We start from the raw sequence: 26,488 nt of genomic DNA on the forward strand, positions 1-26,488 counted from the left end.
ATAGCTACTTGAGCAATTCACCCCAAAGTAAAGTGAGCAGCAACCATAATGGCAACAGATGATGACCAATTTGGGAAAATTATATATAAATTAAGTTAGCAAAATATGCCTTGTATATAAATTTCAGTTAACTATTTTACTATTTCAGTAATTACTGAGTGTGTATTATAAGCCAGGCACTTTTCTAGGGATACAGCAGAGAACAAAACAGACAAAAGACCTTGCCCCCATGGAACTCACACTACAGAGTTATTACTTTCCTTAAGTTATAACTTACTTGGACTGAACCTCCATTAGGACAGTGCTGAATTCTGTTACGCATAACTGTTCAATGTACTCTAGTCCTTTTGTTTCATTGAAGTATTTCCTTTGGACAGTAGTAAAATTAACATTCTGAAAAGAAGTTTTAATTTCAAAATAAATTTTAAGCTTCATGCAGTTGCCCAAAAATGCTTTCTTAAACACATGCAGGTATGTAGGTAGGTGGCTTCAATGTCACATAAAGTTTATTTTTTGTTATTCATTATTTTCCAGAGTTAAACAGAATATTTTCTTAGTGATTTACGAAGAGAATAATTATCTGTTTTGCTAAGTCAATTACAGCAGTCTATAGCTCTTATTAGACCATATTCACATGACATTTAACTGAATGTGGTAGGTACAATAATAAAAAATAAACATGAGAGTCTCTGCCTTCTACTAATTTTATTCTACAGCAACTCACCACCCAGGTTTTACATTTGGTGTTACATATTCTGCCATAATTGAGATAGAGTAGATCTTTACAATGTATTAGCTGCAGAGGAAGAAAACATCAATTCCAGCTACCAAATCTATGAGATACTATATACATGAGGTGAATTTACTTAGAAGAAAAGGAGATAATGGAACTTTCTTAAAAGAGTGAAAAAAAAAGTGAGAAAAAAAGCATGAAGTTGTAGAGTAAAAGGTTTATCTACTCTGAATAAAAACAATATCTAAGAAAAGATAATAACAATGGACTATGAAAGAGCTGTAAAACAGAAGAAAAAAAGAAAAAAACCTCATGAGGAAGTGGGGAATTTGTTATGCACCAAGATTGTTTTATCTCAGTTAATCTTCACAATAACTCTATGAGTTAAGTCTTGTTTTAACTACAATTTTATTACAAGTAAAATTCTAAAAAGTCAAGTTGCTTTTCCAACATGCATTTGATATGTGCCAGAGCTGAGACTTGAATTTAGATTTCTCTTGCTAGAGTCCTTTCACTTCATCGTGCTTCTCTTTTAATGAAAGGTTTTTTGTTTTTTGGTTTTTTTTATGGTAAGTGTGGTAATAATAATATTGTTTTTTTCTCCTCTGCTTATAATACTTCTACCCTAAATACTTCTATGACTATGTCTCTCACTTCCTTTAGGACTTTGCCCCAAAGTAACCTTAATCAATGAGGTCATGTCTCTAATTAAGTTATATAAAATACCAATTCTCTAGGAGGTAGATTATTGTCCTTATTTTACTGACAAAAAAAAAAAAAAACTTAAGTAACTTAACTTGCACAAGATCACTTAGAGTCAAGATCTGAAACAAGCACAGTCTCACTCCTCTATTCTTAAGCACTATGCCATACTGCCCTACATCTCAAGTGTAGTGAATATACACTGTTTTTGCCTTTGAAGGACTCCTCTATTTTACATTCCATGTGGTTTTGGTAACTGTCAATTACAGAGCTCTCTGCCCCACAGAAAGCAAATGACCAGGGATGAATCATAGTGCTTCTACCCTGAGAAATAGTGATTAGCCTAACATGTGGGAATATGAACAAAGCAGGACCCACTGGGGTCCTTCCCTGGAATTTATATATGGACACTGAACGAAAGAACATATTTTTTCTCTGAATTAGATAAGCTGAGATCACATCAATCTGTAACCATCATAATTATCTTAAACCTCATAGAAGTAACCTACCTACAATTAAAAAAAAAAAAAAGGTGGTGGGGATGAGAGTAGGGATAAGATTTATCCAACCATTTGGCTTCTCAGTTACATAAGCCAATAAATTTCTGTGTGTGTGTGTGTGTGTGTGTGTTACTTAAGCTAGTTTAAATTGAATTACTGTTACAACCCAAAGACTTAGAATGCTTAAGCAGAGCAAAATACCAAAAGTTGAAAAAGTATACATAAATAAAGGTGATGAAAAGAAGTTTGAAGTAATGGGGATGCCTGGGTGGCTCAGTTGGTTAAGCAACTGCCTTCGGCTCAGGTCATGATCTCAGAGTCCTAGGATCGAGTCCCGCATCAGGCTCCTTGCTCAATGAGGAACCCGCTTCTCCCTCTGCCTGTTGTGCCTGCTGCTCCCTCTGCTTCTGCTCTCTCTCTCTCTCTGACAAATAAATAAAATCTTAAAAAAAAAAAAAAGAAGTTTGAAGTAATGAGTAAAAGAGGTAACAGATAAAGAGACTTGTATAATAGAAACAACAGATTGACTTATTTTTAGCAATAAGTCAAAGACAGCTGAGCTATGCAGGATGTCTAAGAGCACGACAAGAAATCTTATATAATTGCAGATGCTGAATATATTAAGAAAAATAAAGAACTCATTGGATTCTAAATCTCAGCTTGATACCAAATGTGTTAAAGATAAGGCTATAAACATAACAAAGTATGGTATATTCTGAAAATAAGTTGCACTCCTCTGGAGTTATTCCAACTGCAATGCAGCCTACATGGTTTGGAACTACAGCCCCCATTCCACAAAACATTTTCTAGAGGAAAGAAGTGCATGTTGGAAAAGCTCTCTCTTACAGGGAGAGCATTCGTTAGATAAAGTTCCAGAACACTTAACCTTCCACAGTCCCACATATGGAGGCTTAGAGTATAGGCTAACTGTGAAGAGTACATGCTACCAGGGGAAGATACAACAATTCTGTAATACAGATCAAGCTCTCTAAAGAAAAAGTACTTACTGATAGTGCTATCCCCTAGAACGAGAACTTCAATTTCAACTTGTCTGGCAGCACAATAACTAGTTTCCACACAGCTATACCTAAGGAAATCTGTTTTCTCTAAGGGTCTGCCTCCTGTATACTCTGAGAAGCCTCCTTATTATCTGTAACAGTTTCCCTTTTGTTTAAGGTAGATCAAGGGTGCCAAATCAAATAATTGGATACCCTGTCATTTTTATTTTATATATTAATTGTCCATTAGATTAGGACTTGTATTTAGTGAGTACGTTAGGGTAAATATAAAGTTGTTCAAATTATTGTTCTCCAGAATGCTATTATAGAATGGATTTTAAATAAGGTAAGATTTGAATGTTACTATTGAGAATAAAAATCACTTACCTTGAAATTTTCTGTGATCAAAGTAAACAACTTAGTTGAATTCCCCACAACACAAGCAGTATTTGACATTATTATTTCCAAAGGTGATAAAATTTTGAGTTTAGTGATCACCTAAAATCATTTGAATACATAATTTCTTAAATGTAAGCTTAGGATTCCCTAAAACCAAACAAGTAGCAGCTTTTTCTGAGAGATAAGTACTTAAAATTAATTCACAGATACACAAAATTACAACGGTTCTAATTATATATGTCAATTAAAATATATTTCTAACAGTGATATATTAAACATATATTCTATATGTATATATAAATATATATCATATATATAAAATACCATAAACATAGGCTCTATTTTACCTCACAATAATTTGTAACAGCTCTAAGCTCAAAAATTAATTTGAACTGCAGATATATATTCCTAAAATGAGATGTTTTAAAATAAATTCTTCTATTTGGTATTTTATCCATCTCCATAAAAAACATAAACACATTCAAAAGTGTAACTATGGTGATTCAATCAATATGACCAACTGGTACAGATTACAAGTTGAACAGTATAGAAACACAGATGAGAAACACATGTTTTACAACTTATTCTTTTCATAATATAGGTGCATTTCTTAGAACTATCCCAGACACAGAAATTCTTTTTTTTTTTTTTAAGATTTTCTTTATTTGAGAGAGAGAGCGCGAACACGAGTGAGGGAGAGGGGCAGAAGGAGGAGAAGCAGACACCCCGCTGAGCAGGGAGCCCTATGTAGGGCTCGATCCCAGGGTCCTGGGATCATGACCTGAGCCAATCCTAGGGTCCTGGGATCATGACCTGAGCTGAAGGCAGACGCTTTAACAACTAAGCCACCCAGCACCCCCAGACACAGAAATTCTTAATCAATTTGCCAAACGTTGCTGTTTTTAAAAAAGCTTTGTCCTATTTTTTTAAATTGCATAAAAATGTGAAATACCCGGAGATAAAGTCACATGCAGTACTAGTATCATGCAGGTTGTTAGCTATGCTAAAAAACTAATTATTAGGTAGGAAAAGGAAACCTATATACTGAGAAACCATAAAGAGGAATTAGGAAAAGGAAAAAAGAACAATAAAATGCTAAAAATAACATAGCATATGTATATTTAATAATAGAAATTGGAACAAATAACTTTTTAGAGTATAGAGATTAGAAGCAGATTACTTCTACCTGGTAAGTGACAGAAATTTCCATTACAATAGGCCAGGGGCCCAAATCAATGATAAGTGATAGGAAGTGAAAGCAAGAACAGGCTAAACTATGACTGACCTAAAAGACCAGTTTCCCTGTACTCTGTAAAATAAAATTCAAATACTGTTCAGTGGAAACAATCCTTTGGCAATAGCATTATTAATATATAATCTTTGGAATGAGTCCAGGAACTATTAATTTGAAGAGGTTAATTTTAGAAATTGACAGTAATCTGAAATTTTCATATAACAGCAAAACACATTATTTTTAGGACAAAATACATTAAAAAAATTAAAATCAGATGTAAAACAATTTTAATTCAGAGTAGCCTATATTAATGCAATTGTGAATAACCTTTATTCCACGAAAAAGTAAACTAATTAGGAAAGCAGTGACTTGAAAATCTACATAGTGCTCACTAGGTCAACCATTTTTTAAGAGCATAAATACTTACCTTTGCATATGTTGTATTGTCTGCAAACTGAGATAATATAATTTGTGGGCTTTTTAAATCAATACTTGCCATTCCTATTTCACCTCTGGCAAGTCCTCTACCTTCTACAACAGCTACAATAACGGATGGGGAGTGTGTTGAAACTGCAGATGATGATGTAGCTGTTAAATTTTTTTAAAAGAAAATGCATAAACATTAATAATGGTATGTTCCCACTTTTTTTTTTTGGTTCAGTTAGCCAACATATAGTAAGTACATCATTAGTTTTTGATGCAGTGTTCAATGATTCATTAGTTCCATATAACACCCCATGCTCATCACAACAGGTGCCCTCCTTAATACCCGTCACCCTGTCATCCCATCCCCCTAACACCCCTCCCCTTCACACCCCTCAGTTTGTTTCCCGGAGTCCAGAGTCTCTCATGGTTTGTCTCCCTCTCTGATTTCTTCCCATTCAGTTTTCCCTCCCTTCCCCTGTGTTCTTTCTAATAAAATTTCAAAGCACCAAGTTTAGGACATGGCTTTTAATAGCCAAGGAAATAATCTTTTTTTACTCATCAAAAAACAACTTTTCATATCCAGATCAAATAAAAATGTTAATTCTCAAAGTATTTTGCCAAAACTTAACTTCAAAATTAGAAATAATTTATACATTGTCCTATTTTGCATTTTATTGGAATGGAGTTATGAAGGAACACTGAATTTGGGATGAGAAAACCTACATTATTTATCCTACTTTATCATCTAAAAGCTACATGAATTTGAGCAAATTACTTCATAATAAATAATCAAAAATCACAAAATGTAATAACTGCCCTGCCTAACTCAAGAGCTGGTATGACACGATCAAATGGGATTATATATATGAATGCATTTTACAAAGAATAAAATATTATAGGGACGCCTGGGTGGCTCAGTGGGTTAAGCATCTGCCTTTGGCTCAGGTTCTGATCCTGGAATCCTGGGATTGATTCCTGCATCCAGCTCCCTGCTCCATGGCTACCTGTTCTCTTATGAATAAATAAATAAAAATGAATAAATAAATAAAATGTTTAAAAAAAGAGTAAAATATTATATAACTATAAACTCCAATTATATGTAACTATATGTGTAATGTTGGGTACTTTAGTAATGTGCCAAGAATGTTCTAAATTCTTTATTTGAATTAACTCATTTAATTGTCACAATTCTATTAAATAGAGATCATTATTTACTCCATTTACCTACAAGGGGACTGAAGCATGCATGGATGGAACTAGTAAAGTCAGAATTTGTACACAGGCAGCCCGACTCCAGATCTGGTGCTCCTAACCTTTACATATTATTACTGATTTTGAGATCTGTGCCTTATAAACAATGAATATTCAGGTAAGTTGTTTAACCTTTATTAAGGTACCATTTATTCATCTTGAAAGTGGAAATACCAAATTTTTCACAAAGTTGTTATAAGAATTAAATGCAATAATATAAAAGGGGTGTTTTTTGTAAAGTATATGAAATTATTTAAAGATGAGGCATTATTCACGGATGAAAAAAAAGTCAGGCTAAAAATATCTAAAGTTTTATTGTCGAAAAGCAAACTTATTTTTGATTCTCTTGTCAATCTTTCAATAGAATCCATTTCCTCTCTTTTCCCTCCCTGACCTAGATTCACTTTTTTCTACTCTTCTATTATAATACCTACAAAATTAAACAATTATGTAATCTTAGTAGTCAATTTAAGAGTTCATTTAAAATGTATTATGTCTAGATCTCCAAACTCTCTTTGCCCTGAAAGCCCTCTTATTTATATATTAGGATTGAGTTTATATTACATCTATGAAGGCAGTTTAAATTCTGCAATAAAATACGACCTTCCTACTTTTAATTGGAAAATAAATACCAAGTTCCAGTGGAAATTCAGTACACTCAGAAGATAACTCCCTTAAACTTCTTAAAGAACGCTTATACTGTTATCTCTGTTGTAAGTAATAATATAATGAACATTCTAGTGCCTAAAGCTTTTTTGTGGGTCTGTTATTTCCTTAAAGTAGATCCTTAGAAATCAATTACTGGAACAAAGGAAAACCACCATTTGTTAGGGATCTCATATGTATTGCCAAATTTCTTTCAGAATTGTACCAATTTTTTTTAAAGTTTATTTAAGTAATCTCTATATCCAACGTGGGACTCAAACCCACAACCCTGAGATTAAAAGACACATGCTCTACTGATTGAGCCAGCCAGGTGCCCCTGTATCAATTCTTTTCTTCCCAATTTTTTATTCCATCAGTAGTATATGAGGAAAAACCAATTTTACTGTGTCTTTACCATTACTAACTTCCGAAATGTATTATATTATTACTAATTATTTTTTCTTTTTTTAATTTCTTTTTTAATTTTATTTTTAAGTTATTTTTAAGTTATTTTCTTATTATTATGTTCAATGATTCATTAGTTGCATGTAACACCCAGTGCTCATCACCACACATGCCCTCCTTAAGACCCATCACCCGGTTACCCCAACCCCCTACCCCCCTCCCTTCTATAATCCTCTGTTTGGTTCCCTGAGTCCAGAGTCTCTCATGGTTTGTCTCCCTCTCTGATTTCTTCCCAGTTTTCCCTCCCTTCCCCTGTGGTCCTAATTTAATGTACTGACACTTAAATTCGTATTTTTGAAAACTACTATCAAAATTAAACAGAATTTAACATATCTATTTGTTTTCTAGATTTTCTTTTGAGATGTTCATGTCTTTTTATACAGTTTTTACTAAGTTTAATGTTTTCCATCTGTTTATGAAAAATTTTTAAATCAATAAAAATGATTTATAGTTGCTACCAATCTTGATCTGATATCTCGAAGATTTCTGCTTTTGTATAGACAATCTTTTTCCTTCATAATTTCTTCCATTGCTTTTCCTGCTATGAAACTCCTCTTTCACTGAGATATTTGATATGCATTACTATTTTATTCTAATTTTTTTAGCTGTTTTGTTCACTTTGATCTTCTGTTGAGCAGAACTTTGAGCAGTACCTTTGGTTATCTAGCATGTCTGGAATGAGGTCGTACTGTACCAGAAGTACAGATTTAGACTCATTCAGAAGCAGTTGGTAATTGTCCAGCCAGACAGTCAGGGACTTGGAAGAAACGGGATTGGAAGATAATAACAAGGAAAGCTGGGGAGAAAGTATGCAGATGGACCTCTTTAAATGGGCATAAACTTTGAAAATATTTGTGTCTCATGTGAATGCCCGCTAAAGGACAACTACCATAGAGGGGACTCTTAATAGACAAAATGATACACTCTGCGGATGTCAACTAGCCTCTTTTCCCAGCCACCCCAGTGCTTCTTTAGTAGACCTATGAACAAAGCAGCCATGGTGACAAGGATATGCATGGGCTCAATATCATGAACCTCTTCTTACCAAGGAAGACCTGGTCAACCACACTCTGAGAACCTAACCTGCCAACAGCAGAGGTCAATATTAAATGCCCCATATAGCACCACTTCCCAGGCGGACAGTGGACCAATCCCTGCCTGGCAAACCTGCAGCCTCTGCCATTTAGTAGGTTCAACTTCACTTTCCCCAAGGAAATCTATACCCCAGCCTTGGAGATGAGTCCCGAAAAGAGCCTGCTTCCAAGTATGACCTCTTGGGCCTCCCCCTTCAGTTCTAGAATACCTTACAGAGTTTTCTTATATCCTACAGTGACTCTTTTATCACAGTTTAATAATTCTTTATATTAAATATCCCTTGTTTAAATCATTATATAATCTATCCTCATTATAATCTATCCTCAAATTAAATCCAGACTGCTACAGTCTCTGCCTTCATGGAGTTTACAGTGCAGCAGAGAAGAAAGACAATTAAAATACCAATATTATTAGTAAAATGAAAAGTGAAATGGGAGCACATAGCAGAGAAACTCAACCTAGACTTAATAGGATTACAGAAAGCTTTCTGAAAGGTGTAACATTTAAGCTTAGACTTGAGGAATAAATAAGAGTTGACTGTATGAAGAGGGGAAGAAAGTGTTCCTAAGCATAGGAAATACCATGTACAAAGCCCTGAGGGTAAAAGTTTGGAAATCAAAAATTTTAAAAATATATATCATATAAACACTAACCTAAAGAAAAGGAATTGCTATATTAATAGCAGACAAACTTTAAAGCAAAAAGTTTATTTAGAGATGAAGAGAGTCATTTCATACTACAACATAACAATGTTAAATTTTTAGGCTCCTACTAAAATAGCTTCAAAACATGTAAAACAAAAGATTAGAAGAACTACTAGAGAAATACACAAGTCCACAATCACAACAGGAGTTTTTAATATGCCTCTACAAAAAAATCTTTAGTGATACAGACTTAAACAACACAAAGAAATGACCTAATAGGGCACCTGGTTGGCTCAGTGGGTAGAGCATGTGACTCTTAATCTCAGGGTCACGAGTTTAAGACCCACAATGGGCCTAGTTTATTAAAAAAGAAAGAAAAGAAAGAAAAGAAGAGAAAAGAAAAGAAAAGAAAAGAAAAGAAAAGAAAAGAAAAAGAAAGGAAAGAAAGAAAAAGACCAAATAGACATATATAAAACACAACTGTAAAAGTTTTAAAAAAAAGTGTTAACAGAACATTTACGAAAAATGTATAAAACTAGAACTTCTGTTCATCAAAGAACATCATTAAAAAAAGGAGGAAGGCAAGCCACAAACCTAGAGAAGATATACACAATATATGTACTCATCGAAAGAATATATACTCTGAATATATATTAATATATATTCAGAAAAAAGAATTTCTACAAATCCAGAAAAATAAACCTAAAGAAAAATAGGTAAAACACATGAACAGTCATTTCACAAAAAAATGAAAGCTATATGGTCAAAAAGCACACAAAAGGTAATCAACCTCATTAATAACCAGGAAAATGCGAATTCAGACTACAGTTAGTATCTTACAACTGCTAGACTGGTAAATATTAAGAAGTCTGTCAATACCAACTGTTGGAGAGGATGCACATCAACAAGAACTCTCATATGTTGCTAGTAATAGTGTACACTAGCAGACGCACTTAGAAAAACAATTTATTATCTTGTAAATGCATATATTCACATATCCTGTATCCAAGAAATTCCACTGCATGTACCTTAGAGAATACTTACACATGAAGAACTATTTCATCCATTTTCCCCTCAAGAAAATCTAGATTTAGATAAAAACTAAAATTTAAGTATAAAAAAAAGAAAAAAACCCTGCATAATAGTACTATTAGGACCAACTTCCAGATTTAAATAAACATCATGTATAAAAGGGAGAGTTTTCTCTTTCTTTTATTTTTTTGTCAGAATAGTTAAAATAATGCAGACCTGCATTTATTAACAAATAATATCAGAAACTATGTAGCATTAACTTAACCTCAGATTATGGATATGGATAAACTGAAGTATTTTTCTTTCAGTAATCTGTATCAGTTACAAATAACTTCAAATGAACTTAACTTCAAAGTCATCTAGGTCAACATTCCACTCATTTTCATTTTACCTGAATATTCCATTTGTGGTGTCCAACTTTTATAACCTGATCTTTGGGGATTTCCAGCAGACAATGGAGTTTTCAGTATTTGAGGATAATTATTACCTCGTGCAGAAGATGAGCTTGTACCAAAAGTAAAATTTGATGCAAATGTGTTTTCTGCATTAGATTTTTTGTTTCCAAAGTATGAACCTAAATTCAAAAAATTAAATATCAGTTCTTACAGATTCAGAATTAAGCAATGATATTTTAATCACTATAATTTATATCACGTTCACTTTCTATAAAACTTTATCTGATAACCTTTAAAAATACAGCAAATTATGACAAATTTAATGGCATTATTGATGAATATTCTTGTGCTAAAATATAAGGAAAAGTGCTTGCTAATATGCTTCTACAAGTGGATACTACTCTTGGTAAAATTATAAATTACCTTCTAATCTTCAAATATACCATATATGTTTACTTTGTATAGCAATTACAAGACTTCTTTTCCTCATTTGATTTAACTTCATTGACACTCCTTTCTTCCATGCAAGTAGTATAAAAAGAGTTTTAGATCCACTTGGATTCATTTCCCTGTTCGGGCACTTTCTTATTGATATAATACCTACTTAACAGAATTGCCATAAAATTAGAAAGAATATATATGAACAGCCTAGCTTAGTGTCCTGGCACATAAAAGTTCCTAAAAATATATATTGGGGCTCTTTTCTCCTATTCCCCTTCACTTCCATGACAACTCTGATTCTCCTTAAACCACTTGCTTTTAGTTTACTTTGCCAGTTTCTTTTTCCTCTGTCTGCCTCTTAACTGTTGGCTTCCCAAGGTTCCACATTTTTTTACCTTTTCTCACAAATTAGCATTATACATCGTCTCTGGGCATCTCATCTATTATATTGGTCTCTATTAATATCTATTTCTAGTTATCTATAACCCTCAACCTTCATATACAGCCCTAACTTCTCTTAAACTGTAAAGCAATTTGGCGAACTTTTAAAATAAAGGGCCAGATGGTACATATTTTAGGCTTTGTGGGCCATACCGTCTGTCATAATTACTCAACTCAGACACCATATTGGGAAAGCTGCCATAGACAATAGTAAATGAATGAGCATGGCTATGTTTCAATAAAACTTTACTTCCAGACACTGAAATCTGAATTTCACATAATTTTCACATATCACAAAATATTCTTTTACTTTTCAGCCCTTTAAAAATGCAAGAACCATTTTTAGGTCTATTCCTCCATTGTTCAATATAGTAGCTGCTGAACACATGTGACTATTTAAATATAAAAATATAATTAAAATTAAAAATTCTGTTCGCCACACTAGCTACATTTTAAACGCTCAAAAGCCACATTTGGCTGTTGGCTACCATATTAGCACAGATATGAAATATTTCTATCATCACAGAAAGTTCTATCAGTGTGGCTCTAGGTCCCTAAATGAAACTACCTTTTGGATATAAACTTTTAGATATCTTTCCAGAACTTTTAAATGTTCAAAAATATGCTCATTATGTTTCCCTCAAAACTTATTTATTACCACTTGTGGCCAACTATAACATCTTGTACCTTGTCACTCAAGTCATAAACTCAGGAATCACTCTTAATTCCCCTTTCATCAATCTTAACACCTGATCAGTAAGTCTAGTAAAAAAAATTTTTTTAAAACTACTAAAATTTCTATCTCTACTCCTATTAGCCTATTTTAAGCCCACATCTTCTTCAGACCTTCTGCAAGTCTCTTAATTATTCTCCTTATGCCTCTAGTATTATGCCTCTCTAATCCATGCATCATCACTAGTGATCTTTCTGAAAAAGAAATTTCATCACGTATCTCCTTTCTCACAGTTCCTCAGTGTCTCCCCACACCCACCACAGGATATAATCAGACTCCTTTACACAGGTACCAGTAGGATTTGATGACACATTCAAACTAGAATACTTTGAGAAGTTTGATAAATACTTGCAAAGGCGTGGATAAGGTATAGGATATCATCATAAAGAAGTGTATAGAACCTGTGTGCTCCACTATGTAGACTTAAAGGAACTAAGGAAGGGAGTGGTTACCAGGAGCTAGAGACAGAGAGGGCTGTTTCTTGTCCTCAGGCTATTTTTAGACTCTAAGCTCGTTCTGGAAACTTACTCACTTGTCTTAGTTGCCCTCCAATTTCCTTGACCTCTATTTTGCTGTATCTTCTTTATCTTCTCCCCTCTGGCCCCAAATATACTGGTAACCTTCAAATCTGAATCTCCCTAAATTTCTCTTCTTAATCCAAGATCCATATATTCAATTGCCTCAGTGTGACCATAGGGAGATCCTAGAGGTTGTTCACATTTAACATGTCCATACAGAACTCATTTTCCTTCTAAAAGTTGCTTCTCCTACAAAACTCACTTTATCAAGAAATAGTACTACCATTTACCCAGTCATCAAAGCCAGAGTTTGATGCAATAGTTCACACATAAAATAATGAGAGCCTATAATGGCACAGAGACAGAAAGGAAAAGAATTATTTAAAAGATAAAGACAGGACTTATTAACTGTTTGGATGTTGTGAGTGAGGAAACTGTTGAAGTCTTACAGGTTTAAGATTAAGACAATCCAGTGATTGAGTTAAGTAAAAGAAACAGGTCAAGGAACTGTAGAGAGATGAATTCAATTAATCATATAGTTAGTCTGAGGTGTCCATTGGTCTCCCACTAGAAACTTCAGAAGACAGTCTGAAATAGGAATCTGGAGCATAGGGGAGATCTGAGCAGTGATAATCACATCCAAGAAGTGGCCTAGAAAAAAAAATCCCAAAACTCTAAGGACAAACCATAATTTGGGAACTGATAAAGGTGAGCAAAGCAGTTCTCTGAAAGACAGGATAAAAACAGGGGAGAGTAGAATTAGGGAAACCAAATTAAGAGTTCAAGAGAAGACTGGTCAAGAACATTAAACACAGGTGAACTAAAAAGTGACCACTGGATTTGGCATGTTACCTTACTATTGTGCTGCAATGGTGTGTAAAAGAAGAGGTAGTTTTTCCATGAAGAGAGAGTTGTCCAAATATGAAATAAAAGGGTTGAACTCGAATTGAAAGACATACATTTTTATGTATGTCTTAACATATTATCCAACTGAATTAGATGAAATGCTCAATTTAATCTATTTTCATCCCATCCTAGTTCAGGAGCCAAGAGGAACCACTCCTATCGCCAAACTCCTGCACAAATTCTGCCATTTGTCATACTTTTGGGAGGGAGGAAGAGGGGCAGTACACCGGATGTTACTGCAGCCTTCCACAGAACTGAGCCATTTACCAACGCCGCCTTGTAATAAACAATTTGAAGAGTCCAGCCTTTCACTCACTCGGACCCATCAAATTCCTAGAGCACCCCACTCTCATCCTCTCAACCATATCACAACTGAAACTTCTGAGGTAACCACCCGCCACCGCTAGCTCCTCAAAACCCCCGGGAGCGGCCGACCTCTAGCTGACCGGTGAATCCACTCAACCACTCCTTGCCTGGGGCTGGCCGGGCACGAGGCGGGTGGCCAGGCAGACTTGGGCTGCTGCTCCGGTCGCCGGCGGCTCCAGACGTGCCAGGAGTGGACGCAGAGGCCTGCGCTGAAGAGCGGCTCTGAGGAGTCTCCTGGAGTCCGAAATTATAGCGAGGACCCTGAGACCGAGGCTCTCCCAATGCGGGGGAAGCCGCAGCAACAGAAGGCAAGACTGACGAGACCTCAGGCCTCAGCATTCTCACAAATCTTCCCAGGCAGAAGTCTGAGATTGCTGAGCGCCCCTTCACGGAGCCAAGTACAGAAGCGTCGCAGAAAAAGGCCCGAGCACCGCGCGCAGTCGCACGGAGTCCCAGTGCGCAGGCGCAGCGAGCCCCAACTTCGCCCGTCCACGCCTGAGTCCTTTCTCCCACCGGTGCCCAGTTCTTTCACCCGCCACCTTTCACCTAAGAGCTTAATCTGAAGTGCAGCTCTCCTCAATCTGCATAGATCCTCTGAACGGAATTCTTCAGAGCCTATCAATGACCATCTAATTTGGTAGCCCCATTATACTCACAGCACTATATTTTACTAAAGGTGTTTGGTGCTTTTGAACATTTCCCACACCCCCAAATACACTGAGCTTTTTAAATTTACAAACTGTCCATCACTGGACACCGAATGCCTATGATGGTGTAAACAAATTTCAGCGTTCAGCCCACCTAACATTGCTCTTATGGAGAAACACAGGAGACATTAACCTCCTACAGCTTAAATATCCACAAGGCTGTTGTCATTATCACGAGATAATATTCATCCATTAAGCACATGACAGTTTGCACAGTACCCTAAGAACTAGGTCAAGAATGGATGAGCTCTCTCTTGGACAGTTCCCAATTTCTTGTACCGCAGGTCCAAATTAGTTAAGAACAGACTATACAAATCCAAACTCTAGCTTTGCAACAAATGACCTCCATGAAATTAAATTCTGTGCCTATTTTCTTGAATATAGAAATAGTACCAACTTCACAGAGAAACTAGGATTGAGAAAATACTCTGGATACCGCTATTGGAAGATACTCAAACATTACTGAGCATAATTTAACAGACTTGTGAAATCACTATGTTGTACACCTGAAACTAATGCAACACTGTGTCAACCATAGTTCAATAAAACAAAACTGAATTCATGCAATTGCTAAATTACCTCAATATGTCAGGTGTCTAACAGCACAGTTCACCCATATGCAATGACTGGAATCCTCAAAATTCCTTCAAATACTTTCAGCGATACCATTTTAATAAGATTATGTTCCAACCAATCCCAAACTTTCAGAAAAATAGTGACAATTCAGCCTGAACTCTTTAGTGAACTGTCAAAAGAATGGTATAAATTTCAAGAATCTGCTCTTTTTCGAGATGTTAAAATCCGCATTGGTGAATGATGTTTAAGTGAACCATTCTTGAGTAAACTACTCATTCTTGAGTAAACTCTACGCCCACTGTGGGGCTTGAACTGACCACCCTAAGATCAAGAGTGACATGCTCTACCAACTGAGCCAGCCAAGAGCCCCACTAATCATCATTCTTAAAACTACTAGAGTATTGGGGCACCTGGCTGGCACAGCAGTTAAGTGTTTGCCTTCGGCTCAGGGCGTGATCCCAGTGTTATGGGATCAAGCCCCACATCAGGCTCCCCGCTATGAGCCTGCTTTTTCCTCTCCCACTCCCCCTGCTTGTGTTCCCTCTCTCGCTGGCTGTCTCTATCTCTGTCAAATAAATAAATAAAATCTTAAAAAAAAAAAAAAAACTACTAGAGTATTGCCAACATGTTTGAGAAAATTTCAACTTCCATTTCAAGAAAAATGTTCACCGAAATACTTTATTTTTATCAAGAATCTAAAAGTCCCAGGAATACTTGTGTTCATTTTAGTCTTTTGGGAAACAGTTACAAAAAACTTTCTGGAAACTATCAGCTTTATTTCCTTTAAAGGCCAACAATTCCTTGGGTACATGGCTGGCATTCTGACATAAAAATGTTTAAAAAATAAGAATGTAGTCCAGAATGCAGTCCTATTCTAAGACAGTGAAATGCGTCATTTACCTAAATTACTGTCATCAATTCAGAGTAACCATAAACTTACGAAACAGTCCCAAATTTCAACAGCCATTTATTCTGGTGCATCTTTTAATTCATATATGGATGGATTTATCAATTTTCATCAGTTAACATTCTCACTGATAGAGACCAATTTACATTAGCCATTATTATATAACATGAAAGAAGCACATGGGAAAAACAAGTAGAACACAAGACTTCTTTAACTCAATAGTTCCTTAAATTGCGTTTGCTGTTAAGGAAACATACAAATAAATACAACGAAGCAGAAACAAAATAGCGTACTCAGAATAATAGCATTGCGGAAGAAAATCTAAAGCTGAAGATAAAGATCTTTATTTTACATTATGTATAATTACATAATTTATTAAAATTAATACAATTCATATACAAAATAGTAACACAGTAGTCATTTTTAAGTTTGATAAGCATTTTACAGAAATGTTAAGATGGCAAAACTATACTAAGCAATGTCTCACGTCTCCATCAATGTCTAGCTCACTAGCTCAGGCTGAACATTCACTCTCCGAAGTACTTCTTCAGGCATGCAAAAAACAGGACTAACAGGTTTAATCTGTTCTTCTCCCAAAAGTGACAATCCAGCAATTCCAAATAAAGTATGAAAAGGATCTACCTATTTAAAAAATAAGAATTATAGAGCATTACAAAAATGAAAACTTCTAAAACCCTACCTCTGAACAAGTTATATTGGATTCCACTGTTATTTTCTTTACTTGAATAAATGCTTAGTTTTCTAAAATAAAAATGATGGCTTCAAATTGTGGGGTTTTTTAACATAGGACCTTTTACCATACACTATTTTTCTGACAATTAAGTGATACAAATTTCTGTAAATGTGTTCTATAGTCTTCATATATTCTCAAATAAAAATCACCAAAAAAGTATCCTGCTTTAAAAGCAACACTTTGAAAATCATCCATTTCTAAGCCTGGCAATGCCATAAAAGTAACTCAAAGCAATGAATTACATTAACAGGTTAGAAATATACTTGCCATATCTCCTGGTCGGTCTGCGAATCCTCCTGTTTCTTCATCTTGACATGCTAAAATGAAACTTCGAAGTTTCTCTCCATCAATCCAATGAAGTCTTCCAATTATCTTTAGGGAAGCCAACACCCACCATGAATAGCATACATCTGGTAACTAGCAGGGAAAAAAAAAAAACACAAGCAGTTGCCACAATTTTATTCTCTAGTCCAAACATGGGGTGGTGGAGATTAAGGGATAGACCGACATGCAGTTAAGAGATGCTAAAATCCACAAATACAATTGCTTAGAATTAAAGATAATCACTGGCATAAAGACCAAACATTTCAATCCACAGATACCTATGCTAAATGTTTCAGAGTTTAGGTACTCAGTGACAACTATCCCTGTACTTTTATTTTATCTGCAATGAACGCCCCTTATCCAAGAAGCTGGTGGTTAACGCTCATGAAATCCATGGTGATGTATGTTCTATTTCCCTAGGTAGAGCATTTTCAACAAGTGCTGTCCAGGTAGGTATATACTTGCTTAAAACAACCTAAAAAGCCTGGCTCCTCAAAACATGGGTCATCTGGGTTTAAAGAATGCAGAATATCTCATCTTCGACTGAAGAACCATTTCAACAACATCACTTGGTGATTCACAGGCACATAAAAAACTGTCCTACACTCTAAGTGCAGATTCCTGGCAATCCCAACCCTGACCCATTTTCTAACTGTCAAAGTTGCGCAGGTTTTTCATTGGACTATAACTAGCTAGAAACCACCTGTGGGTATTTCCCTACCCAACTTACTCATTGACCAAGCAAAGCTAAGACAAAAATAGAATGACTCAGACAAAAGCACCACCACGCCCTATCATATTTTCTGTCAAGGATCCAGCAAGCTACAGCCCCTGAGTCAAACCTAGACTACACTACAACCAAATAAGTTTTTCTATGTGTAAACTGTCTTTTAAAATACACAGTCTTAAAAAAACAAATCAACCCCCCAAAAACCAGGAAAACAAAAAACATAGTCTTGTGATAGGAAAATCATATGAAATTCAAATGTAACCACTGTTATTTTACTGAAACACTGCCATGCCCACTGGTTTTTTATGGTCTATGGCACCATCTGCTCTTTAGGGTAGTTATGTACTTGCAAACAAGACTATATATTCTACAGAACTGAAAATATTTACTACCTGGCCCTTACAGTCACAATTTAGAACATAATGTGTGAGACCTAATGAGAACTGTGGACATGCAAAGGAAAATTTGATTCCCTTTTCTCCAAATCAATCTGTCAAAAATTGGGTTTTTCTTAAAAAAATTAATAAAGATTTTAAATAAAAATTTTGTAACATAATTTTTAAAAATCATTGATTTGACAAATTAATTGTCCTTTCACACCCATAATCAGACTCGGAAATTTCTGTACAAGATACACGTGTTCATTAACAGTACTCTTCGGGTCCCAGATATAAAGAAAGCTTTTAATGCAGGACTGATTTTCCCTGGCATAGGTCTAGAACTAAAAGTTTAAGGAAATAGCTTCATTTCAATGCCTGAAAAATACGAGAACTTCAGGATAGGGAAAAAGACGCTTTAAGAATACATACTATGTCTGAATACAAATACATTTCAAAGCTAAGATATTTGTCATTTTTTTGTTTTCCTTCAGGTAACTCCAGAATGCACTTCAGGACAGGGAAGACCAGAAGACAGGTTTGTCATAAAAAGATCATCAGAAGGTAGCATACACATCTTTTCCTCAAGAGCCTTTTAAATGGATACCATAATTAATAAGTATCTTCACTCCAGTTGTTTTACTTTTGCCAAGAGCATTTTTTTTAGGAAGTACAACTGAAAAATTGCAACGGCGGAAGGGATAATAGCACATTATCAATTTACAAGAAGCTATAGTAGTTATAAAGCTATTAGAACACAGTATATCTTACGAAACAATACCTTCTCTGGCCTTCCATTGAGTCCACCTGATGGTAACTGTCGTTCACAAAGCCACCAACCGAGTAAATCAGAATTTACTTGATGCAACTGGCTAGTAATAGCCAGAAATCCTGTGCAACAATAGATCTAAAATTACAGACATAAAGTACATGTGTATAATAATTTTTCAACAGTAATGTAGTGATAAAAACTACTCAATTAAAACACCATTTTATGTCTAAAAACTTGCTTTCTATTAACAAGTCAGAATTGCAAACATGTAAATATCACATAAATATCTGAACAAATCCAAACATACTAATTCTGGGATCCAATTCTGCAATGAAATACTATTATCAACATTTGTTCATGGCTAAAAGCAAAAATTTTTCTAAAAAATTTTATTTTTAAGTAATCTCTACACCCAACATGGGGCTCAAACTCACAACCCCAAGATCAAGAGTCTTATGCTCTACCAAAAGAGCCAGCCAGGTGGCTCTAAAAGCAAATTTTATTGGACAACTATTTACGGATACAATGTACAACAGTACAAATACTACTTACAAATACAATTTGCCTCTCTGGCACAAGCAAATAGGTGTTCAGGATAGGTAGGGAAAGGAATGTTTCCAACTACTTAAAAACTAATGGAAAATAGGGGTCAATTGGAAGAATATCCAACTCCTGATCCTGGGGTTGTGAGTTTGAGCCCCACACTGGGTATAAAGATTACTTAAAAAAATAAAACTTCATGTGTGTGTGTGGGGGGAATAATGGAAAATAAAAATGTATCTTTCACGGTAACAAACCTACTTATGCTTGCCTCGGCCAGGGGCTTCCACCAACAAGGAATGTATATAAAACTGCTGTAAAAATGCCTTTATCTGCATTTAAGCAATTCTTATGTAACATTCCACATTACATTTAAATTAACTTCAGTCATATGTAACAGGCACTGAAACTACTATTAATATATTTTCCCAGTTTATTACACTTATCCCTTCAAAACTGACAAACTGACGTTATTTTAATCTGCATTAATAAATTACCTGCCCAGCATGGGATTCAGAACCTGGCCTGCAACCAAATCCACCATCAAAGTTCATACACGATAAAACAAATTCGATTGCCTTTTCCACATTAATAGCATCTAGCTTCCCCTACAAACAGAAAAAAATAAGCCTATTGAATTCCAGAATCATCATGAGCACTTAATTATTCCAATACAATATTTAAAACTTACCAACAGGGCCAAGGTTGCCACCGCACAAAAAGAGAATCTTGTATCAATTTCTCCTAAAAGAAAAAGGAAATCTAAACAAAACTGTTACCAGAGGCATCTGACCCTAATATATAATTACCAGTTAACTAAAAACAAACTGTACAACTACCATGTTTAAATTTCCATGAGTTCAAGCTTAACATTTACTTTTAAATCACCAGGAAAGCTGAATGTGAAGTAAAATCACTTCTAAGGAATCCAAGAACTAGATAGTTGTTTTGTCAAAAATACAGCAAAATTATCTTACGTTGCTTAGATCACCCAGAAAGGGAAGGTAACACAGTACCAAAAGGACTATTCAATTTCTAATAATGACAATAAACTTACCCTATTATATAAAAGTAGATTTTCACATCCCATGAAGCAGCTGGTCTCTCCGGCCTGCACTGTATTCAGCCCTAAAGCAAAGATTATCTACATTTATCAAGTATAGTACTATTCCCTCCCTCCACTCAAATATCCAGTAAGTTTGTAAAGTTTTTTGAATATTTCTCCCTCTCCAGTAAATAGTTTATTTAAAAAAAAAAAAAAAACTTTACAAAGCCACCAAATACTGGGGGAAAAAATTTCACCTACCTCAAATTTTAGTCTGGCCCCCTCTGTTCCAGTATATCCAGTTCGATATAACTAGCACAGTGCATGCTGGAACTTCCAGCAGACCAGTTAACTTCAGTTAAGACCAGCTGCTTAGTGGGACCTGAAAAGATCAAAAACTTAAAAATCTCCTTATAATTATTAGCAAAGCCTCCAATTTATTGTACTTAAAAACTTTCAACAAACCTTATCACTACAATATACACAAAACAGAGATTTTAATATTGGTATTTTGGGTAGCATGGATTAGATGGACATTACCCCAAATATCTCCAGCAAAAGAACCATCTTCTTTTTGTAGACTCTGAACATATTCCACAACTTTATCTACATCGATAACATTAATACTATCATAAAGAGTAAGAATCTGTAACAAAAACAAAACAAGTAAATACTTCAACACTAAGTTTGCTCTAATGATGTTCTTCCTCAACTACCTTTTAAATTGTCAAGCAACCATGTCCTTTTGTCTATGCATATTGTGACCTTTTCGCTATCTTCTACTATGCCACAGGCATTATCAACAAACCCAAACCAGTAACGTAGTAAAGAATTTATTTCCTACATATAAATTGTAACTTAGCATTCCGAAACTTTTAAATATATTAGCTTACATATACAAAAGTAGACTTTAAAGCCGTAATTGTGAATCTTCACTATTTCCAAAATTAAAACATTTACCCTACTTGGTGTTTTTCAAGTTATTTACATATACTGAAAATAAACACTTTACCATTCAAGGTCTCAGTGTAATTTTACAATTTACATCAATTTTGGATTCAGCTAATACATGCCATCACATCATAGACCTTGTAGAAAACACACTTTTTTTGAAACGATTAGGAAAACTTTTTTGACATAGATACCAAGTTTGTCATGTTCTTAATACCCAATTCACTTTCTCCATTCTCAGGTAAGAGAATACACTACCAAGATTGTTAAATAATTATTAAGTATTTACCTGAACAGCACTTAGAGTGTACAAAAGATGAGGGTCATGTCCGATACTAGCACTTATTCCACCACACTCGTGCTGACACGACTTAATAAATGTCAGAATTTCTTCTCTATTCATCCGATGTAGTTGTCCCATGAGATCCATTACAGTCAGACCCCAATAGATACCACTCATTCTCAAATACTCAGACATACAGTACTCCTAAAATACACAATTATTTTAATGTGCCAGTTTGAATTGATGCAGGGTTATTAAAGTGATAGAACACACAGAACTAACTAGCCACACTTACTGTTTAATTCAATTGATCCTAACGTCAGTATCTATTTCAAATTTGTGGCTCGGGAGGGGGTAGTATCCGAGATGCATATGATAACCTCATCTGTGACTAACAATACAAATAGGACTTTAATCTCTCCTTAGAGCCAACCACAAGGTTAAGTCAAAAATATACCAACTTTTTTTTAAGCTTGGGGACAGAGTATTTCTTTCAGAGTACCTACATACTTATTCAGACATCCATTCTATTAATATACGGACTGTGTACAAAGCCTATCTACTCCCTATTAGTTAAGTGGTACAACTACTTGAAAACCAAAATGGCCAAGGCATGCTAAAGATAAAACAGCTAACAGTGGCTAATCAAAGAGACATAAAAACTGGTACAGAGACTAGTAAGAAATAAATTTATGCTAGTCACCAATGCATTACATGTTAAGGTTCTAAATCAGGTGAGTAGTCTTAGGGAAATTCATCAATACTAGATGTTTCCCAAGATGGTAAATTAATTCAGTTGTTTGGACACTACAGGGAAAAATATTTACTTCCAGTTTCATTACTTTTTTCTAAGATTGTCCCAGAGAGGAAAACTATTCTTCAAGGTTTGAAACTTAAGGTAAAACCTTTTCAAGGTCTCAGCGTAATTCTAGAGCTAAAGTGTTACTACACATCGGCCATAAATTCAGGTAATACATGCCAACACATCACTGACCTTGAAAATAATACCTCAAGTACAAAAATACACATTCCTTCTGTACCTCAAACCTCTTAAAAATCCAGGCAGATGGGGAATCTATTTGGTCTGTCAAAGCCTCTGAGAACTACGGTTAATTCTGATAGACCTCAACCTAAGATAGCAAAAGGTACACTCACTGCACTTCATGGAGAGATCTTCAGTCCTTGGCATGCAAGAGTTACCATTTTTAATGGGCCACAAATACTGACCTACTTACTGTTTACGCATAACAGTCTCATTTCTTCAAAATAAAACAAACTTTCAACATGAAATCATACATACATAATCATCTTTCTTTGAGCCATAGGACGCAATATAATCTGCATGCTTCTCTAACAATAGCGTGTCAGGTGCATCTGACTTGATAGTAACATCCTTCTGCGGTGTGCCCTTTCAAAATAAAAAAGCAGTGACTTCGTAACTGTTCATTTTTTAATGCTTGACCCCAGTGTATATTCAATATTCATCTGAACTTTACACTCTCATTCCATCTTGCCACACAGAAATTTTCTATATAAAAACTGCTAAGTATCTTAACCAGAAAGAACTTAAGCACTAAAGCCCTTGTAAAGATTCGGGTATTTTTCAGGTCTCAGAGTAATTCTAGAGCTAAAGTAGTAATAATCAACTTCAGATTCAGAATACATGCCAGCTCATCATTGACCCGAAAAATTATTACCCTCATCTGATGTTGCTTATCTTTCACTTAAATAAACACCACAGAACAGCCAATCTTGCCAATTCAGAACTTAGTTTACATGCAGCAGAAAGCTGAAGCATTAAAATAAAAATATTAAATATTTATATATAAAATATAGCTAGCGCATACTTTGCAGTAAAATTCTTTAACGAAATTTTATTAATCCTAGGTTATTTATCAGTAAGTTCCTCTAGCCTCATCTTCTCCAGCTTTAGTCTTAGTTTCCTCATTTGCAGCAAGCCCTCAGGAAATGGATGCTGCTCTAGTTTCCGCATTTCTTATTGTAATCGAGACAGCATTAAACTCACTGTAAGTAGGCCATGACGATTACCGAAAAGAATTGAGAATTTCCATCAGATCCCACTTAAAATACACTGCATCTTCAAAGACCATACCAGTAATGACATTACAGATTTTCAGCCATAAAATGTAGAAAGGAAAAAAGAACCACCGACTGGCCCGGCTTTTTTGAGGAATGAAGAAATCGGGCCGTTGAATCTTGAGGCCTGCCTCTTAGGAGAAAGCCTAGATAAAATCAGAAGCCATACGTGCGCTCCCGAAGTCTGCAGAAAACGCTGAGTAATTCTTCACCCTCTCTGAGCCTAAAGAAACCTTCCAAAGCCGGTGTCTTAACCCAACCGTTCTCCAATGACTTGTTAAGCAATTAGGGTGACTGAGCTGCCCAGTATTACTCGACCTAGACGCCACCCGGGCAGCCACAGCAAAGAACCACCTCACTCACCATGTCTGAGACCGAAAAGAGAACTTTGGTTCGTTCCTCGGCAGAGTTAGGCGGCACGCGCCTGCGCATAAGCTCCCCCCAGGTCCCTTCCTAGCACAGGCATAGCTGACCACAGTCCCGCCTGTAGGAAGGAGCAGCCGCTTGGCTGTCCTAGGACCCCGCCGACTGTTCATAGCTGTCCTCGCTGCCTGAGCCTAAATTTTCTGGCGCCCATTTTCTCGTCCTGTAATGACCTTGATTTGTCTAAAATTTTTAAGTAATATGTAAATATCTGAATTATTTTTAAAAAGTGATTTGTTCTTGAGGCTCTTTGAAGATCTGAAGTGGATGGTAATTAGTAGAATTCTTGCATGTAGGAAGTGTTCAATAAATGTTTTTGAGTGAATGTTAATAAAATGTTCACATTTCCTTCCTGTTTGCCTTCTCGGTTCTGGATGTGACTCTCTCACTCCCTTCACTTCCTCAGCAAGTGCTACTAGCTGGAAGTTTTGTCAATTACTTTTGAAGAAGAAACATCCATGTTCTTTTCACAAGCGTTCCGTGAAATTCAGATTTGCTAGGGCTGTTATTACAGCTATTTTCATTTGTGCTTCCTTAGGTCTTTCATACTTAAGTATTTTGAGCACCCATTAGAAAATACTGTCACCCCATACCCTTACAATGTATTATTACATTCAGTAACGATTTGGAGAAGTGTTCCTGACACACTGACATATATGGGCTATCAATAATTAAGAGTGTTGAATCTGTTATGATGATAGATTTCATTTTTTTCTCCCTGTAATTCCGTTGATATTCCCGTTTATAGTGTGAGGCTACTTTATTAAATGCATGTAAGTTTGGTATCTGTTTCTGGTGAGTTGATCCTTTTACCATTAAGTGATGACTGTCTCTAGCCCTAATACTTTTTGTCTTAAAAAGTCTGCGCTAAATGCCTGGGGGTCTCAGCGGGTTAAGTCTCTGACTTTGGCTCAGGTCAGGATCTCAGGGTCCTGGGATGAAGCCCTGCCTTGAGGTCCCTGTCAGGCTCTGCGCTGAGCCGAGCTAAGCTGGGAGTCCGCTTGTCCCTCTCCTTTTGTCCTCCCCCTGCTTGTGTGTGTGCGCGCGCTCTCTCTCTCTCTCAAATAAAGTCTTAAAATAAAAAAACAAAAAAAACCCTCTGTCCTAAATATAATGTAATTTCCCCAGCTTTGTTTTGCCTCTAAATCAGATGGGGGAGTGATGTGGTAGAGGGAGGAAAACCAAGGGAGAGAGGACTTCTAGGAAAAGCAATGCTCAAAGTAGTAATAATACAAGCATCAGATCCAAAAAGTACCATTCAGATTGAGTCAGTAACTGCTGAAAGAATGAAAAACAAGCCTCACTTCCTACTTTATAAATTCATTCAACAAATACATAGTGAAACTCTAGAATGTGCCAAATATTATTCTAGGTTCTAGGGGTACAATGGTGAGCAAAATGGAAATCTGTATAGGAAGCATATGTTCTAGCAATTCTTATAATTACGTTCAGCAATTCTGTTTCTATGTATTTATCCTACAAATACAGTCCTTTGAGTATGAAGTGACTTATGTGCATGAATATTCATAGTGCAACTTTATAATAACAAAAGATTACAAATATCTTAATTACCATTAAAAAGTTAAACTATATTGTATTCGTTATGCAGCTGTGAAAGGGAATGAGGAAGCTCTGCATACATTGCTATGGAAAAATCTCCAAAATATATTAAGTGAAAACAAAAACAGAAAGTGCCAAGCTGTGTATAGTGTGCTACTATTTGTGTGGAAAACAAAGAAGAAAAATATATGGATATATTTGCAAATGCACAGAATTACTAAAAGCAGTTGCCTACAGGAGGAGGTTGGCTGGGGACAGGATTAAAGGAAGGCTTATTTTTCACTGAATACCTTGGTACTTTTGAAATTTGGTAAATTTTACCTCTTCAAAAAATAAAAATATCCCCCCATCCAAGGAAAAGTAGCTACAAAAACAAACCAAAAAAAACAGTATTAATTAAAAAAAGAAGTTCACCTTGGTGCACCTAGGTGACTCAGTCGATTGGGCATCTGGCTCTTGGTTTCAGCTCTGGTCATAGTCTCCAGGTCCTGGATCAAGCCCCGTTGGGCTCAATACTT

At 35.6% G+C, this 26,488-nt stretch overlaps 2 protein-coding genes and 3 non-coding genes across 7 annotated transcripts in view; all 5 read right to left on the reverse strand.

Moving 5' to 3' along the window:
- MSH4 (mutS homolog 4) overlaps positions 1–15,764 on the reverse strand; it is a 118,585-nt gene extending 102,821 nt beyond the window's left edge. The window contains exons 1-5 of the mRNA XM_057310549.1: positions 14,032–15,764; positions 10,516–10,698; positions 4,994–5,154; positions 3,321–3,431; positions 278–393 (exon numbers count right to left, since the gene is read on the reverse strand). Of these exons, the coding sequence (XP_057166532.1) occupies positions 278–393; positions 3,321–3,431; positions 4,994–5,154; positions 10,516–10,698; positions 14,032–14,263 (803 nt within the window). The 5' untranslated portion in view covers positions 14,264–15,764. The remainder of the gene's footprint in view (positions 1–277; positions 394–3,320; positions 3,432–4,993; positions 5,155–10,515; positions 10,699–14,031) is intronic.
- Positions 15,765–15,885: 121 nt separating this feature from the next.
- RABGGTB (Rab geranylgeranyltransferase subunit beta) lies at positions 15,886–24,451 on the reverse strand. Of its 3 annotated transcripts, none has more exons than XM_044383729.3 (9): positions 23,191–23,297; positions 22,186–22,281; positions 21,897–22,094; positions 21,197–21,302; positions 20,303–20,355; positions 20,109–20,219; positions 19,081–19,206; positions 17,136–17,285; positions 15,886–16,756 (listed from the first exon to the last, which is right to left on the reverse strand). In XM_044383729.3, the coding sequence occupies exons 3-9, from the start codon at positions 22,083–22,085 to the stop codon at positions 16,616–16,618; spliced, it is 876 nt and encodes a 291-aa protein (XP_044239664.1). In that variant the 5' UTR covers positions 22,086–22,094; positions 22,186–22,281; positions 23,191–23,297; the 3' UTR covers positions 15,886–16,615. The 3 variants fall into 3 exon arrangements, with proteins under 3 accessions (XP_044239664.1, XP_044239665.1, XP_026353575.1); XM_026497790.4 differs by lacking the exon at positions 22,186–22,281 and adding an exon at positions 24,351–24,451 and having other exon boundaries at positions 15,887–16,756; positions 23,191–23,298; XM_044383730.3 differs by lacking the exons at positions 22,186–22,281; positions 23,191–23,297 and adding an exon at positions 23,046–23,183.
- LOC113254832 (small nucleolar RNA SNORD45) lies at positions 21,674–21,745 on the reverse strand. Its single transcript, XR_003315958.1, has one exon. It is a non-coding gene; the product is annotated as a small nucleolar RNA SNORD45 (small nucleolar RNA).
- Positions 22,802–22,885, reverse strand: LOC113254830 (small nucleolar RNA SNORD45). The gene has a single exon (XR_003315956.1). It is a non-coding gene; the product is annotated as a small nucleolar RNA SNORD45 (small nucleolar RNA).
- LOC113254831 (small nucleolar RNA SNORD45) lies at positions 23,495–23,573 on the reverse strand. The gene has a single exon (XR_003315957.1). It is a non-coding gene; the product is annotated as a small nucleolar RNA SNORD45 (small nucleolar RNA).
- Positions 24,452–26,488: the final 2,037 nt, after the last annotated feature.

The sequence above is a fragment of the Ursus arctos genome, unplaced genomic scaffold (genome assembly GCF_023065955.2).
Source record: "Ursus arctos isolate Adak ecotype North America unplaced genomic scaffold, UrsArc2.0 scaffold_12, whole genome shotgun sequence".
Taxonomy (NCBI): Eukaryota; Metazoa; Chordata; class Mammalia; order Carnivora; family Ursidae; genus Ursus; species Ursus arctos.

Coding starts and splice junctions, on each gene's coding strand:
- RABGGTB (XM_026497790.4), bottom strand. CDS start 24,419: ATGCGCAGGCGCGTGCCGCCTAACTCTGCCGAGGAACGAACCAAAGTT. Junction 21,303..21,896: donor ACACTCTAAGTGCTGTTCAG/GTAAATACTTAA, acceptor TTTTTGTTACAG/ATTCTTACTCTTTATGATAG. Junction 20,356..21,196: donor TTTTGCTGGAGATATTTGGG/GTAATGTCCATC, acceptor TTTTTCTTTTAG/GAGAAATTGATACAAGATTC.